We start from the raw sequence: 17,616 nt of genomic DNA, 5'->3' as shown, positions 1-17,616 counted from the left end.
AGGCGAGGACACCCGCTCCACACAGTTTCCATCTTTACACCAGGTCCAAGGGAAATATTAGTGACCTCCAAGTCTTGCAACCATCTTAGATGATGGGGGAGATGTCTCCTGCTTTCCTTTAGGTACGCACTTCTGGTTTTGCCTTGATCTGGAAGGGAAAAAAGCTAGATTTGCTATGAAGGAATCTGGACTTCCAAACCCACCCTTGGCATTTTTTCAGTTTCCAGGTTTTGCTGAAGCCTTCGGCATCCAAAGGGATCCATGCAGCACCTGCTCCTGGAGCCAAACCCCTCTTGTCCTCCCTGTCAGCTCTTCTTCCAGCAGGGATGCATTTGTACCACCAGCCCTCGAGCATCCCTGGCACAATGGTGGTTTTCTCCCAGCCTGGCAGCAAAACCCCACCACCTTGAGTCCTGATTTTTAATGCAGGTCAGAGATGCTCCATTTCAAGCCTTTTCTCAGTGTCACCCTAAAACCAGGACCCCCTCTACCACTCAGCATCACTATCAGGAACAAGGGATGCTCATGTAAAATACCCATTAAAGAGGAGGCAGCAGTGACCAAAACATTCTCTATTCAACCCAAATCATAGCAGGACAGAAGCCTTTTACCCAAATGATGTTGAATCACTTTCTTAGGACCCAAGGGATGTGGCATCACTTGGAGGATCAGTGTACATTCCCACCATGTGCAGAGCCTGGAGGGTTTGGTGCCTCTGATCCAGGGAACATCCATCTGGATCCCCACCAGGACACCCCAAAATGGGACAAAGCCAGGGGGAAGAAGAGCCCTACAGAGAGGACTACAAGAGAAAGATGCTGATGCATCAGGTTCCTCTGCATCTCTCCTCATGCCCAGGGCTTGGACCCCAAGGGAAGCATAAGGTACTTCTTTCACACTGAGCCCCATCTCACATCACAAAGCAGGGACAGCCCGGCTCACCTGGCATTAGCATGGGGAGATGTGGGATGGGATAACTTCTCCCCACTCCCTCCATTACTCTGCATGTCAACAGCTGGTTACTTATTTATTTTAAGAGCTTTTTCCAGCCTGGCCCCATTGTAAAAGCATGATTAATAGATGTAGCTTTGTTCTTTAATAACTCCTCCTAAAGGATGCCGGGAGGAGCACGAGGCACAAACCCAGCGCAGCTGAGATGCTCATCAACTGATTTGGGTTGGGGGGAACCCACATCCTCTGCAGGGCAGGAATGAGCCAGAGGGGAAACTGAGGCATGGAGCAGGGAAGCAAAGCTGCTCACCTTGGGGCTGGGGATTTAAAGCCAGTTGCTGCAGCCAGGGCTGTGTGGACAAGGGCAACAGCTCCTTCCCCGCCACGTTTCTATTAGGAGTGGATTTACAGCCGTACAAGCTTTATTTCCTGCTCTCCAATAAATCCAAGTGACTGCAGCCATAAGCGCTGTATTGACCTTCCGGGCCCGGGGATGAGAAACCTCCGTAAACCAGGGGTAAACAGAGATGAGGGCAGTTCCCTTGCTCCCTTTGTTCAGGGTAAGGGGTAATAAAAGCCACCACTGACATACAGAGAACCAGAGGCGATGTCCTTGCTGCTCCCCCGCACACCCAGAGGGGGTTTGCTATTATTATATAGCAGGAAAAGCTGCTGGCTTGGAGCTTTTTAGGGTAAAAATCAAGAAGATGTGAATTCTTATTAACACAAACATGGAGGAACCATTCTAACTAGAAGGCTTTGTTACACCAGTAACAAAGTTATGCATGATGTTATTAGTTGCACCACCAACCTAATCATCTCTAATGATGTTGAATGAATGGACTTCGTATTTGCAGGGACAAGATGCAGTTCATCAGGGTTGGTCCATGGCCACAGAGAGGGTGATGAGGGATGGAATGGAACTCGGCTGGGAAAGCACTTCATCTTCCTCTTTATTATTGTCACTCTATATCAACAAGTATTATCCATTATATATTAACAAACTAATGAGCTTTTCCCACTCAGCATCCCAGCAATATCCCTGTGCTCCAGCCCCAAGCCTTTCCCAGACCCTGAAACCTGTTCAGGAACACTCAAAACAGCAGCCAGAGCTGGCAAAGGAAGGGGGCAAAGGGCTCATGTTTCCTGCAAGAAGCAATAAAGAAACCATCAGCAAATCAAACAAGGACACGGGCTGCTGGTGATCCAGAACTACAGAAACCTCTGCCATGCATCCCACTGGGTTTTGGCCGGGAAGGATGCTCAGCGGCTGCTCCGGACAGAGCCAGGGTTTGATGGGTTTAAAGCAGGATTGCAGCTTCGCATCGGAATCCTCCAGCTCTGACCCTCCCCACGGCTCCTGTTGGCGCTGACCTGGATTGCGAGCGGCTCTGCTGGGGTTGGTGCTTTGAAGAAACTCCTCTGAGCTCACCCAATCCCTCCGGCTCATGAAATCCAGCTGGGAAGTTTCCCCCCTAGAAGAAGCTGTCTCGCTGCATCTTGCTTCAGTGAGGGATGAAAATAGACCCTGGGTGCCTGGAGACTTCACTTCTGAGCTCGCTGACATGAAAGGCAGCCATCAAAGTGGATAACAGGATATTTTCCAGCCTAAGGAAGAGCTCCGGATCAGGGTTAGGCTTCGGCAAGGCAAACTGTGAGGGGGATGGGATGCACTTAGGACCCCAAACAGCACCCATGGGTCGCTATGCTCATCCCAGCCCCCTGGAAAGCCAGAACCAAGCTGTCCCTCTGCACCGGAGCATCTCTTTCGCTCAGATCTATGATGATCCACTCTTAGGTGGAAACCTCTCCCCCTGCAGAGATGGGCTTTTTTTCACATAGCCCTGGCCCAGACCAGGCTCCAACCACCCCCTTGTAGCTCATCAGCTGGTAAAAGCATCCCTGGATTTTAGCTGCAGTGCTTGGGGCTGGTCGCTCGCTGTGGTTGGAAGACAAATGCTTTGTTTTTGAAGGGAGAGGCTATTCCTGTGCCTCTGCTAATGTGCAGCATCGTGTCTTGTTTGTTCCTTGCTGTTCCGCAGCTGAACTGCTGCAAGTGATGAACCAGTGCCTCAGACGATGCTGCTGCTTTGTAGCTGCAAGAGGAGCGCTCCTTCATCCTCTCAGGGAGTTAAATCCATTTTGTGCCTTGCGAGTGGGCCATGAAGGCTCTTCCAACCTCATCTTCACCCCTCCAGCCAGAGAGTTCTGCTCTATGGGGAGAAAGGGAGCATCCCCTCGAGGCTATGGTCCCCAGGGGCAGTGCAGCTCGGTTCTGCTCTGCAGCGCAGTGAGCTGGGGGTCACATCCCCCCCGCTTCTCCTTATCTCCAGCCTCAGAGCCTGATAACTGCCAGGCAGCAGCTATCTGCTCACAAGAAAAGGCTGCATGGGAAGCAGACAAGGAGCCCTGCACCAAGCACAGCAGATCCACACTGCCCACAGCACCCCAGAGCTGTACCCCTGCCGAGCACAAACCCAACCCTCACTCCCTGGGGTGTTATCGCAGCATCCTGCATCCCATCACCTCCCCAGCCCCAGCCCAGAGCATCCCTGTTGGAGGAGAAAGGTGGGTTCAGGAGCCCCTCTGAGCCATGGATCAACCATTCCATGACTCAGCATTGGGTTATGGATTCACCCCCATGCAGTTTGGTACTAACCCACACACACACACACCAGAGCAGCTTCCCTGCTCACACTCCTCTCCAGGCTCCATCAGCTGAGCCTTCCTGGCAGCCATGGGATGGAGATGGCCCATGTCTGGCTGAGCTTGTCCAGACACGAGCCTGACACAGGTGCTCATGGCCATGGCATCCCCATTAATCCCTCTGTGCTCCCTGCACTTGCCAGCCTCTAATTGCACAGTTTGCTGCCAGCTGTGCCGTGGCAGCTTCCCATGCTTGCAGATGGAGCAGTGGGCTCCAACCCTCTTTGGGGCTGATAACCCAAGGATGGAGCAGTGTTGGTAGGGCACTGCTTCCCCCTGTGTAAGAAGCACATGGAGCTGTTGGAGCAAGTGCAGGGGAGGCCATGAGGGGCCTCCCATCAGGGGCTGGAGCAGCTCCTGTATGGAGCCAGGCTGAGAACACTGGGGCTGTGCAGCCTGGAGAAGAGAAGCTGCATGGAGATCTCAGAGCAGCTTCCAGTGTCTGAAGGGGGCCTATAGGGATGCTGGAGAGGGACTCTTCATCAGGGACTGCAGTGATAGGACAAGGGGTGATGGGTTCACACTGAAACAGGGGAGACTGAGCTGAGCTCTTAGGCAGAAGCTCTTCCCTGTGAGGGTGCTGAGGCGCTGGCACAGGGTGCCCAGAGAAGCTGTGGCTGCCCCATCCCTGGCAGTGCTCAAGGCAAGGTTGGACACAGGGGCTTGGAGCAAGCTGCTCCAGTGGAAGGGGTCCCTGCCTGTGGCAGGGGTTGGGACTGGGTGAGCTTTAAGGTCCCTTCAACCCAAACCATTCTGCCTATGACACCTGAAGAAAAGCTCCTGCTGTGCCAGGAAAGGGAACGAGAAGGATGAGGAGCTGGGATGGATACCGAACAGCAGGGCAGGAGCCATCATCCCACCCCAGCAATGAGAATGAGGCAATTCCAAGGCCAGGTGGGAATGAGTCTGCAGCCAATGCACATGGCTGGAGAGCAGCATCCCTGCAGCCCAGCTCAAGCAGGGACCCATAACTCCAGGCTGAGCTTAAATGGGCTGGTGGCAGCCCCAGGTGAGGCTGCCCAAGCCATTTAATGCCTGGGAGGCCAGAGTCAAGGTGAGGGTCTCTGCCTGTCGAGCTGAGCTGGCAGCTCCAGCCCAGCAAAACCCATTGCTCCAGTGGCTCAGCCCTCCCGGACTTGCTGTACTGGGCAATCTCTATGCATCGATTGCGGTACCGTGCGCTATGCGCCGCGGGTGCTCTCCCACCACTGGGTGGCAGTGGGCACACATGCACCCGCATGGGCAAGCACGGACCCGCACCCGTGTGCCCCACGCAGGGGCTGCTCCAGCCTCATGACCCCATCAGAGCCCTATGCCAGGCACCGATGCCGTGGTGGCCCCGTGTCACATCATCACCGACTGATGTCACTGCCCCACGTCCAGTCCCCAGGCAGCTTCAGCCTGGCCACATCCTGCTTCCCCCCCAAAATTCAGCCAGAAAGGAAAAATTTGAGCCCAAAAGCGCTTCTTACCTCCATAGCCCGAAGGCAGCCGCAGTCTGGGCCTTGAGTTGACCCAGTGCTTGGTGGGAGCACCCCTCTAAAAGAGCCCCAGGCCCCTCAGATCCACCAGGTCCAGCTGAGCTTGCTGCAGCCCAGCCCCACCAGAGGAGCCCTGAAGGTACTTGTAAGACAAGGGATGACATGCTTGATGGAGCTCCTTAATTAGAAGTCTCTAAAGCAGAACGCACCAGGGCTCCCCCGGCAGAAACATGTCAGACAAAGCATTCATCACGCTCCAAATAAATAATTGAAACCTCGAGGATCTTGGAATGGGAACAAAATAGAAGAGGAAAACCCAAAGGCATCAGTACCAGCCCATGGGAAGTAGCGTTGGCTCTGTGCTGGGTGATGCCCCGGCCTCAGTTGGGAGCCACACAGTGTCCACAAAACCACCTGAGCCTGGTGGGACCAGACCGGTTCATTGAAAGCTGTGCCCAAAATCCCAGCAGGTGTCAGGATGAGGTTTGGGATTCTAAAACCTCATACCCAGAGCTGTGGGATTACATCTCTGTTGCAGCTTTATGTTAAAACACGTCTTTGCATCGCTATGGGCTCAAATGGTGGATTAAAACCAATCATTTGCCCACTGGCTCATGCAGTGCCCTGGGATATCATCCACAGTCACCTTTGGGATGCTGGATGATTCCCAGATCTTGGCCTCTGGCAAGAAAACCTTAGGAAACACTTTTGGGAGAAAACCACCAAAAAAAAAGGCTTGCAAAAAGCAAGCTCCCCTTCCCCATCCCCTCTCAGCCAGAGCAGAGGTGGGTCCTTCGTGTTAGCAGCACAGAGCTGAAATCATGCCTGATGGAGCCATCTGCACCAGAGAACAGGATTGAGCAGAGCTGGTCCTGGTCTTCCCAGCTCCCTGGCCACACAGAAGGGATGGTGGGAAGGTTCCTTGGGAGCGTGCATCCCCCATTGCAGCATCAGCCTTGGCCCAAGCCTCTGGTGCAAGTTTACAGAGGGAAAAAGGTGAGAAAAGAGGTGCAAAAGGCTGCAGAGTGATGCTTCCCCCTGCATCAAAGCCACTTGGGTACCATGTTCAGGTACAAATGGCATCCATGCTCTGCTTTCTTCTTCTTCTTCACCTTCTCTACAATGAGTTTATAGAAAAGCAAAGCTAGGACTGGCTGCAAAGCTGGGATGGAGCTGCTCACGAGCCAACAGTTGGTGCTGTATTTAACTCAATAACCATAGCTTTAGCTCCTGGTTTTCCTTGCTAGAAGGCTGCAATGCAGCAGGGAAATGGGGTGTTTCATGCCAACCCCATGGCCCTTGGATGTGGCCACCAAGAGATGATGCTGAAATGCCCAGAGAAGCTGTGGCTGCCCCATCCCTGGCAGTGCTCAAGGCCAGCTTGGACACAGGGGCTTGGAGCAAGCTGCTCCAGTGGAAGGGGTCCCTGCCCATGGCAGGGATTGGAGCTGGATGAGCTTTGAGGTCCCTTCAACCCAAACCAGGCTGTGACACCTGAAGAAAAGCTTTTGCTGTGCTGGGAAAGGGAAAGAGAAGGATGAGGAGCTTCTTACCCAGAAGGCACCCATAAAACCTCAGTGGTGGGCAGCATCCCTGACCTTCCTCCTCCTCCTCCTCCCAGCCCCCCCATAGCACATCACCTGGGTACCAGAGCTTGCTGGGAAGGAAGGAATCCACCAACCCCTGCTTTATTGCATTAATATTTGCTGGTAATGAAGGCAGCACTTCAAGTTCCAATCAAATTAGGGAAGCTCTAATGAACAAGTAGTGGTGCATTAGTTCGTTAGCAGGGAATTACGCTGAATTATCCCCACAAATACAGCACAGCTTCCATTTACCAGCGCTGTTTCCAAATGGCTTCTACCGCTCCATCTTCATTTACACCCCAGCATATTTCTTCTGGCAGCAGAAACCCAAGAAGTGAATTAACTCCATTTCCTTGGGGAAATGCTTTTGTCTCTCGGATGGGAATAAACACCCATAAGAGGTACCAAGAGTTTCCCTTTTCAGCTTCTTCTGCACAGGGAAGATGGGTATTACTTACAGCAAAGCGGTGCTCAGGAAACACCATTGGGAAGGTCACTGCCTGTTAGAGCTCCACCAGCAGCATCCCAAGGCTTAGAATAACGTCCTGCTTTGCTGATCATCACAGAAAGGGGAAAAGGAAGGAAAAAGAACATGGCAATTCCCTTGGACACATGCAGGCAGGGCAATAATAACGTATATCCCTAGGAAATGAGCCTTGATGCTCAGCTGCCAGTGTGCACATGCTTAATGCATACACTGGGCAGCAAAGCTTAATGGCCTCTAGTGTCTGTCTGCAGAGGGCTGAGAAAGGACACAACTTGTGTCATGTCCCTTGCTTGACATGGCTCAGGAAATAAACCCCCTTGCATACACACACTTCCCATCTGGGCTAGCACAAGAGCCAGCCCCATGTAACATCAGCAATGCAGTAGCAGAGCATGGCTGAAGCCCCCAGCTGGGGTCTAAGTGCAGCCAAAAGAGCAGGGTGAGATGCAGAAGACACATGGAGAAGAAATAGGATCCTTGGGACTTCAGGGAGCTTATTCTCAGGGGCAAAAAGAGGGGGAAAAGAGCCCCTTGCACCACAGGGCACATGAGCCTCAGCCTCTGCTTTAAACAGCCAGGTCTGCACTGGGATTTAAGGCAAGAGGGCTCTTGGCTTGGGAAAAATAAACGTAGAAGGCAGTAACTGAGGCTGGGAAGGCCTTGGGCTGAGCTGATGAACGTCCCTGTGGCAGCAGGGCTCCAGGAACCAGGTTTGCTTTGTACTGAACTGCGAGGCAGGCAGCTCAGGGACAACATGGGGGGCTCCTTGCCTTCCATACTGGGGAAGAAACCACTCAAGTACGACCCTGGCTGCAGTGGCCTGGAGGTTTCCATCACAGGTGGAAGGTTTGGTTGCCTTTTCTTATTTTAAGGCTACCTTGTGGACCAGGAATCCCTTGTGAAAAGGGCAGGGCCATGAAGGGGGTATTCCCATGGAGAAGATCTTTAAAGCCATCAAGTCCAACCTTGACCACAGTGCCCCAGCCCTGCAAAAGCTTGTGCACCCTTCCCTGGCTGTCCAAGCACCCAGAGCAGTCGCAGGCTGCTGCCATCTCCTTGACATCAACCCCATGGGGATGGGACCAGCTACACCCCAAGGTGCACACAACAGGACCTCCAAACCCACCCAGGCTCCCTGCAGGCTCACAAGAGCAAGTTGCTACAAGCCCCAGCTCACTCAATGGAGTCTTCCATTAGTTATTTTACCCTGTCTTTAATGGTTCTTGCTGTCTAATAACAGATGGGCCATGCCCAGGGCCACCTCTGTGCAGGAAGGAGATGGGCATCGATGCTCACACCACTTCCATAGGATACCACAACGCTGCAAACAGAACACCCAGCAGCTCCCTTTCCCCCTGGAATCCCTGTAAACATCACTTTACTGGTTTTCCTATGGGGTAAGTTACTTCCCTTTTAATTAATTGCCTCGAAGGCCACTTGGAGCCTATCAGCACCATCTCCATGTAACAGGACACAGCAACCTGGAGCCACATGTGAAGAACCACGCTGTATCCTTGTTCACATTATTAATTCCCACAAATTGATTGTTCTTCCAGCATCTTCCAGCTTTCTAATTAAGTCTGTTCTCAGGAGGGTCAGGGAAATGAATGCTAATAAAGCCCAGAAGCAGAGTTATGGGAGAGGGCTTGATTGAACTCAGAGCAGGTGAGTTGGGCATCACCCCCAGCATATGCAATGCACTCCCCCCCTTACCCAGCAAGGAGCTACACAGGGCTGTGTTAACCCAGGCAGGAAGGACCAGCAACATCACCTACTGCAGCTCCAGCAAGAGGGCTCAGTGCTCTGGGGACCTTGCAGGTTCAAGCTTAAACAGGGCAAGTTCAGGTTAGATCTAGGGCAGAAGCTCTTCCCTGTGAGGGTGCTGAGGCGCTGGCACAGGGTGCCCAGAGAAGCTGTGGCTGCCCCATCCCTGGCAGTGTTCAAGGCCAGGTTGGACACAGGGGCTTGGAGCAAGCTGCTCTAGGGGAAGGGGTCCCTGCACATGGCAGGGGTTGGAACTGGGTGAGCTCTAAGGTCCCTTCCAACCCAAACCATTGTGTGATTCTATGACAGTGGAGCAGCACCTGGAACTGCTCAACTCTCAAGAGCATCCAGTGATAAATGCCTGCCTGGTCCCTTAGTTCAATAGTTGCAGCATCATCCTCCATGGGTACTTTTTGCCTCTCTGTCTCCTTAATCCATTTACAGCAACCCCTGCTTTGGGAGCCGTAACTCAAAACAACCCACCCAGATTCTCTCCCCCTTTCCTAGCCTGGATGCTGAAGCACTTAGAGGAGCATGGTTTAGTGTGAGATGTCCCCGCCCACGGCAAAGGGGGTGGAATCTTAAGGTCCTTTCCAACCCAAACCATTCTGATTCAAAGAGGACCGTACATGTGGGGCTGCCTATAGATGACAACCCAGAGGACACAGCAGTGCCTCCATGCCCTTAGGAAGGGCAGCACCATCCCCTGCCAAGCCAAGGGGAAGTTCTCCCTGCAGAGCACCCAGCCAGGGGACATTCCTGCTTCTGCCTCCAGAAACAGGAGAGGTATTCATGTTCCTCAAGCTCCCAAGAGGCAGAACTGGTGTTATCCCACCCCATGAGAGTTGAGACACCCAGAGCTCACACCCAACTTGAATCCCACCAGGTAGAAGGCACCTCAAGCCTTCAGCATCCCAAGCCAAGAGGTCAGGATAAGCCTTGCTGCATAGGAGGGAAAGCCACAGGGCAAGGAGAGCAACCCAGCATAGTTTCCAGGCCCATCCTGTGCCTATTGACTCCATTTAAGTGTGATGAGGGCTCCTGTGCCCTATAGCACAGCAGCAGAGTCCGCAAGGCTGCTGCAAGGAGAGGTGATTATAATCTAGACTAAGGGCTTCCCCCACCCCTTTATATTTACACTCAATTCCTGTTTAGAGTAGACGGACCGAGAGCTTCCCATATTTGCCCTCTTAACCACCAAGTTCCACCTCCCCATCCAGCCATTGCTCCCACTGTCCATGCAGCCGAGGCCACACCAGCTGGAAGCAGCACCCATCTTCTGCCCTTCTCCAACACCAGGTCCCTCCCAGCAGCAGAAGCCACACTCAGCACCCACAAACCCCCCACTTAAAGCTGCTCCTGTGTCCTTCCAGAGGACAGGGCCCCCTCACCCAGGCTGCAAGAAGTCCCACCAACAGAGCTGCTGTTCGCACATCTCCACTGCCACCCCTCAAAAGGGACTTGTAGAGTCAGGAATCCACTCAGCATCTGGGAGCAGCACCAATTCTTCCCTTACTACCTGTAAATAGGAGCCATACCTTGTCTTCAGCCAGTATTTAGGGTTCCTCATTGTCTGCACCAAGGGTAGAACATACAGAGAGCCTCAACAGCAGCACTGGGCATTTGGGAAGGCCTCCTGCAGAGAGGCACCCTCCATCCCCAAACACTTGTTCGAGAGATGCTTTCAGGTGGCAACAGCTCTCCATGTATCTGGTCCCACCACTGGTCCATTGGTGGCTTCCCAAGAGCTGGCAGCCACCCCAAGATGCTCCTTACCTGCAGGAAGTGCATGAGCACAACCCCAACACCCAGCCAAGGCTGACCCGTGTCCCTCCTCCCACTGAGGACACAAGGGGATGACAGAAGCACTTCTCTTTATTGGGGTGGGGAATTACAAGGGCACCCCAGGAGGGCAGCTGCATTTTCTGCACACAAGAAACATTCCCAGGGCAGTTAAGCTGAGCACAGTGGCTGCTGTGAGCACGGCAGCTTGGACCAGCATGGAAAGTCCTTCAGCAGCACCTGGAAGAGACAAGAGATTCTCAGGGACTGCAGCAGCAGGACAATGGGTGATGGGTTCAAACTGAAACTGGGACAGTTCAGGTTAGACCCTAGGCAGAAGCTCTTCCCTGTGAGGGTGCTGAGGCGCTGGCACAGGGTGCCCAGAGAAGCTGTGGCTGCCCCATCCCTGGCAGTGCTCAAGGCCAGGTTGGACACAGGGGCTTGGAGCAAGCTGCTCCAGTGGAAGGGGTCCCTGCCCGTGGCAGGGGTTGGGACTGGATGAGCTTGAAGGTCCCTTCCAACCCAAACCAGTCTGGGATTCTATAACTGACAGTAAATGTCTTTTCACCATCTGTGAGGGGATGAACTCACAGCTTCAGGAAGGAGTCCCCCTGAATGTCTCTTGGTGATGCTACCAGAAAGCCTGTCCATGAAATCACGGTAGATTCATGACTACATCAACCTGGAGCCACCCTCAGTTGAGACCTGAGGACACACACAATCAAACAGAAAACCCATGCACTTACCATGAGCCTTCCCCGCTGGTGCAAGACCTCCTGAGGATCTCCATAATCCCTGAGCTGAATCAAGGATTAACAGCGGTCCAACAGAGACTTCAGCCTCTGCCAAGGACCCACCTAAGAGGAGATGAACATGACTGAGTTCACAGGGAAGGCAGTTTCTGCTTAGCCTGGATTTCAGGGCAAGAGCAGCTTCCTGTGCTGTGAGTGTAAGGACACGCAGCCACAGCTACTTGCCCAAAGGCACTGGGGAAGAGCTGAGCTTGTCCTTAAGGAGAGATGCATTTGCTAAACATCTTCCAGCATCCCAGCTGCCCCATCCTCCATGGTCACCCTGCCCTGGGGTGTGCATTGGCTACACAGAGCCCTACCTTGCTTGGAGGCGAGGTCTCTCCTCAAGCGCCTCCCTGGCCATCTGGCTGCAGGGTTGGGTCTCCGGGAGTATCCTCCATACAATGGGCAGTTGCCGGTCTCACAGCAGCTACAGATGTCTCCAGTACCCTCCACAGGAGCCCACCTGAAACAGAACGAGCTGTAAGCCCTCTTCTCAAGGCTGGTCCCATCCCTCTGTGCACCAGGTACTCACAGGCTGCTGGCTTTGTTGAAGGAACAGGCCTTGTTCCATGGATTTGGGGCTTGGTCAGCTGGGGAGACCTTCAGGTGGCAGGTGATGTAGATCTGGAAGGGAAAGGAAACCAACATCCAAAACTGACCTTGTCCATGCACAGCTTCTGGACACGCTACAGGAGGTGGGGTGGGCACCACATCTCACCAAGTTCCTTTCATCTCCCGCAAACCTGAACGCATCAACCATGAACTGCAGCGTTTCCTGCCTTGGCCTCGGAGAGATGAAGGTTGAGGTGGTGTCATCCAATCTCCCATCCACCAAGCACCTGGGCAAGGGGCAGAAGTCAGGGGCAGCCCAACCAGCCCCAGCAGCAGCATCACTCAGCACTGCACCCCTTACCCACTGAGGTCCACCAAGGCGTATCGGGGTGAGGAGTTCCTGTCTGGGCTCAGAGTAGCAACACAGTCATCCACAAAGAGCCTCAGAGGTATGTGGTTCCCAGCATCCACATCCGCCTGGAGGTGCAGGCTCTCCCCCAGCTGGAAGCCATTGGATTGTCTTTCAGAGCTCCAGTCATCTGGAAGGTAGAGCCAAGAACCTCGCACACCCCTCACCTGAGCACCAAGCCCACAGGTCCCTTCTGCAGGACACCCTTTTAGCCCAGATTCAGCTCTTTGGGCTCTCAGCACATGGCCAAGCCCTGCAGCCAGGTCTGCACCCACCGTTCATGAGGCGCAGGGAGAACATCAGCTTCTCCTCTGCTGACAAGGTGGAGCGGAAGGGAGCCCACGTGGGCCGGATGGCGCTGCTGCTCACGTTGCTCCTCCTAAACCAGGGAGATGAGTGTTAAAGATACCACCATCCCCTTGGGTCCATCAGAGCAGAGACACAGCCCCCGTCTGCTCACCTGGGATAGTGGCACTCAATAGGAACCACAGCAGGATTGGTCCTTACAATGACCAGGTTGCCAGGAGTAGGTTTGTAGGACAAGTTCATTTTGTAGATGAAGGAATCTGGGGTCATCTGCAAGGAGGATTTGGGAGAGGTGAGAAGCCAGTAAAACAAACACATCAACCAGCACCATCATGCCCAGCACTGATCATGCTAGGACACACAGGCCCACCAGCTGGAAAAGCACAGGCTGTCCTTCCCATTCCCAATCCAGTGCATATACAGCACAATGAAGCTCAGTACTGGTACCCCAACAGGTCAGACTTCGGCACCCCAGTGAGCCCCCACATGAAGTGGGTCAGGGCTGTGGGGACAGCAGGTCTGCAGACCTCCTCCCCAGGGTGGGCTGGGGCACAGCAGCTCCAAGCAGCCCTTCCCCTCTCCTGCTGAGGAGCTCAGCAAGCCCCTTTCCCAGTGACACTCACTGCAGTGTAAAGCTATGCTCATTTCTCCCATGTGCTCATCCAGTTACATGGGATGCACACCCCATTACAACTCTGAGCCATAAACCCATTACAAGCCTTGTTGAGTGTGAGCCTCATCTAAGGCTCGAGGATGGTACCCAGGCTCTAAGACACAGGTCTGCAATGGTCACACCACCCCTCACTGGACATCTACTGCCTCCACACCCCAAACCCCACCATCACCAGGTCATTCCTAGGACAGACATGAGTCAGGCAGCACAGCAGCACATTGCCCACAGCCACCCCCATTTACCACCGCAGTGCTGGGGTCCATTCCCCCCACAGCACTACCAGCGATACAGCAGCCCCTCACCGCAGCATCCCGCCTCACCTGCAGGGTGCTGCCGCACTCGTGCAGCGCAGCCACGAAGGTCACGGTGCTCTCAGCATCGCTCTGGGCCCCCGGCCGGCACCCAGCCGAGCCCAGGCTCAGCTCCGCAGCCCGCACCAGGCGCCCCGTGCCAAAGAGGTCCCTGTGCACCGTGACCATCACCTGCGCCTCCTGGCACCGCACAGCCACAGGGTGCAGCGGGGCTGCAGCCTGCAGCTGGGACAAGTCCACCCATGCCCAAGGCTGGGAGAAGGAAGGAACATGGGGCCGGCTCCAAGAGGAATCCCCCCGGATCCGCAGAGCCCCGGAGTCCCTTTGAGGGAAGCCCCAGGGGCTGTAGGACACTGCTTCAGCCAGGGCCCAGCAGAAGAGAACAACCCCCAGGCTGCCTGCAGACCCCATCCTGACCCCAGGATAAACCAGCTCATGGGGAAGGTGCTGCTCAGGAGCCTTTTATACCAGATGGGGGCACCTGGGGGCCGCAGGAAGAGCCCCACCCGGCAAGGAGCAGATAAGGACAATGGGACCCAGCTGGGATCATCCCTCCCTCTTAGAGCATGGAGGGGAATTCCCTTGGACCTGTTCCAGGTCCCTTCGTCTTGCCTGCTTGGGGAGGCATGAACCACTGTCACCTCGGTGGCCAACTGGCCACAAGCCCTCTGCTTTTGTCCCTTGTCCCTCTGCCTGTTTCCTTCTGGTTGTATGAGATAGAGCCAGTTTTGACCACCAACAGCCAGGCTCCTACAAGCGTTTCTCCCCACAGCATCAGCATCAGTGATTCCCCAGTTCCTGGAGCATCATTGAGGTGGCACATTCAGAAATGGAGAGGAGTTGAGCTGCAGGATCCACCTGAGCTCTGGCCCGGGGGTGCTGGTAATCTGTCCATGCTGGATTTCATGCCTATCTGCCCTGGGTAATTGTGTATCAAGTAATGAAGGCATCATAACCAATGTATTTGCATAGAAAGCAGAGGTACAAAAGCCGATAGTCCCATAATAGTAGCTGATAAGTGAATGGCAGGCGTAATCAAGAGATTAATTGGCCCTCGTGTGTTAATTATGCTAATTGGCACAGCTGCTCATGTGTGCAGCACGGTGACTAACGGCTCCACAGCCCCATGTGAGCTGGATGAAGAGCTTGGGGTCACCCCAAGCTGCTTGCTGCAGTGACAGAGCCCGGCGAGGGGGGTCCCTCTGACACGGGGGTGATGCCCGGTGCACAATGCTGTGGCTGGACAAGCCAACAGGGTGCTTTTAGCCTGAGTGGTTGCATTCATGGTGTGTTTGTAAAGGTGCTTTACAAGGGTGCCCATGGAAATGGGGGTTATTGGCTGAAGCATCTTCCCCCGGATCCGTGGGGTGGGATTGGGAAAGGGTGACCTGCACCATTCACTTGTAGGGGAGACTGCAGTGATGAGCTGGGTGAGAAAAGCTCCCACTGAGAGCATGGGGGTGCATCCAAATTCCTGGTGGGATCTCCTTCCTTGCTGGCACGTGCATGAGGCACTGGCTGTTGTCTCCCTGAAGCATGAATAATGCCACACCATCCTTCTCCGGCATGATCTGCGTGTCCTGGCCTTGTCCCTGATATATTTATGAATGATGAATAAATGATACAACAAGAAAAACCTCTCTGGCAGCTCAAGCCCTCTTTATTAATTCAGCAAGCAGCGGGTTTTCTCCAGCCCCAGCTCATCCCTGTGCTAGCTTGATGTCCTTCATGCCTTAAACTGGGTTTGTTCATGGGGGGCTCCTGCAGCCAAAGGCAGCCAGGGGACTGGGAGGTGATGCTGGTGCTGCCCGCAGCCCTGTCACCCAGCCTGGAGGCAGGACGTGGCACTGGGTGTCCAGGGGCTGATTCGCCCAACCTGCTGCAAACCACCCTGATGGGGACCCAGGTCCACACGGATGGGTGCCTGCACCCCTTTGCTCCTGTTCCAAAGGGAGAGGTGCAGCTCCTCCAGACAGCCCAGGAACCACGCTCAGCCCGAGCCCCGTGTCCCACACTAACAAAACCCCAAGTTTCCCTGCTCTGAAGTGGGATTCTCACACCCCACAATAGCTCCAGCCAAGCAGGTCCAAACACCAGGAGTGGGGTGGTGAGAAATCAAGTCAGGAATATGGGATGAAATGGGGATTCACTGGCATTAAAAGCTTGAATCTACTGGGTGAGGAACAGCTTTTATTCTTGTTTGGGTGCAAAAGAAACCAACAAGCAGCAAACACCCCCCCCTCCATTCACCACCTCCTGGCTCCTGCACCACAGTGAGGGCCGCATCCATCACTGTGAGCTGCATTTAACAGCTCTGAAGGAATTGCCCTTCCTGGCTGCCAAGTCCTCTGCAGACTTCCTTCAGGAATGAAGGACATCGGGGACCTTGTCCTTGATGTCCCTCCCTGGGCCACCAGGAGCTCAGGGTCTTCACTGAGCCCCTGTTTGATGGGGAAGGCTCCTTGCGCCCCATCCATGCTCCTTGGAAAGCCTTTGGCTGAGCAGGACGAGCCCCACGGTGGAAGCCTTTGCTGTGCTGTAGGAAGCAATATCGCATCCTCCCTTTGGGACGGCTCTGTTATGAGTTCTCCATTTGTCTACACAATTTCACCTCGTGAGATGAGAAAAGTCATTTCTCTGCCAGGCCTGGAGAGGAACCGCACTGTCAGTGCCTTTCCCCGCATCCAAAGGGTCTATTTACAGGGTGCTTTCCCACTGGAGTGTTAAATACTGTGTTTATAGGGGCACTGAACCCTCGCTGGCTCTGTTTGAACAGCAGCTCCTCCCCTGAGACACCGCACGCCTCTCTAAGGCTCATTAAGCAACACTCCCGATGCCATGGCTGAGCCTGCAGTGCACCAGCTCGGATCCCACTTCCCAGCGCACTGCCAGGGGGATGTGGTCACCCATCAGGAGCAATGACGGTAAAACAGCACTGAAATGCCATCTGATCACAACGGGACATTGAAACATCCCCCCCAGCTCCCTTGTCCCCATGTCAGGCATCCCAAGGAGGAGCGAACCCCACTTGGCTAACACAGGAGAAGGGGAATGGGAGTTTGGGAAGTGCTCATTAATCCTGGCTGGAGACAACTCCTGCACGCCAGGTAGTGCTTTTTCAAGCAGCATCACTGCTTCGCTTCCAACCTCTCTCCAACAACTTCTGAGTCACTGCAATAAATACTGCCTGCGTTTGCTTTCTGCTCCAGAGCCCCTCTAACTGCTGATGGATAAATTGCTGGAGTTACCCGGGATAAATCATGCAGGGCAGACAAATCTGTAATTAAAACGTCTCTCAACCGCTCAGTTAACGCTGCCTTAGAGGGACCGGATGCACTGCAGCTGCCGGGAACAACCTGCGTGGGACTGGGCTCTGAAAGATGGGTCCTGGGAGGTGAAAGTGAGGATTCCACACAGCTCCCTTGGGAATACCGTGGCGCTGCTTCATTCCCCATCAAAAGGGTTGGGGTACCAGGATTGATGGCACAAATAGGGAGTTTCTCAAGACCTTTTATCGGCTGAAATGCAGCTTTTGAGTGCGCCAGTGCTTTGCACTGGTCCATGGAAAGCAAATCATTGGCGTGGAGCTGGGTGGTTTCTCCATCCCAGTTGCTGCACTGGGAGGGAACAGCAAATCCCGGATGTTTAGACCGATCTGTGGGGAGGGAATGCTGCTTCCCAGGAAAAGGTAGAAAGTGATGCTTAAAATCCCTCTGCCCCAGGCTCACAGCCCTGGCCTTGGGGTTTGCTCCTTGCTTTCATTCATCAGCAGAGTGCAGGAAGATGCAGGCCAGGGGCAGCTTCTGGGCTCTGC

At 54.2% G+C, this 17,616-nt stretch overlaps 1 protein-coding gene across 1 annotated transcript; it reads right to left on the bottom strand.

Moving 5' to 3' along the window:
* Positions 1-10,832: 10,832 nt before the first annotated feature.
* LOC133210497 (zona pellucida sperm-binding protein 3-like) lies at positions 10,833-14,335 on the bottom strand. Its single transcript, XM_061349950.1, has 9 exons — positions 13,812-14,335; positions 12,973-13,088; positions 12,788-12,891; positions 12,465-12,642; positions 12,270-12,390; positions 12,084-12,175; positions 11,869-12,014; positions 11,504-11,614; positions 10,833-10,997 (listed from the first exon to the last, which is right to left on the bottom strand). Exons 1-9 carry the CDS (start codon positions 14,211-14,213, stop codon positions 10,867-10,869), a joined length of 1,401 nt encoding a protein of 466 aa, XP_061205934.1. The 5' UTR covers positions 14,214-14,335; the 3' UTR covers positions 10,833-10,866.
* Between the last annotated feature and the right edge of the window lie 3,281 nt (positions 14,336-17,616).

This window comes from Neopsephotus bourkii, unplaced genomic scaffold (assembly GCF_033783945.1).
Source record: "Neopsephotus bourkii isolate Nb327-2 ecotype Australia unplaced genomic scaffold, CSIRO-AGI_Nbou_v1 NB_463, whole genome shotgun sequence".
Classification (NCBI taxonomy): domain Eukaryota; kingdom Metazoa; phylum Chordata; class Aves; order Psittaciformes; family Psittacidae; genus Neopsephotus; species Neopsephotus bourkii.
Note: the sequence above shows the minus strand (reverse complement) of the source record. Positions and strands in the feature narration are given on the sequence as shown.

Bases quoted from the DNA above. Each gene is read 5' to 3' on its own strand.
- LOC133210497 (XM_061349950.1), bottom strand. From the start codon at position 14,213: ATGGGGTCTGCAGGCAGCCTGGGGGTTGTTCTCTTCTGCTGGGCCCTG. The intron at 12,892-12,972 runs GTGAGCAGACGG...TCCCTGGTTTAG, and splicing joins ATTGAGTGCCACTATCCCAG to GAGGAGCAACGTGAGCAGCA. The intron at 12,643-12,787 runs GTGGGTGCAGAC...TCTACCTTCCAG, and splicing joins CTCCCTGCGCCTCATGAACG to ATGACTGGAGCTCTGAAAGA.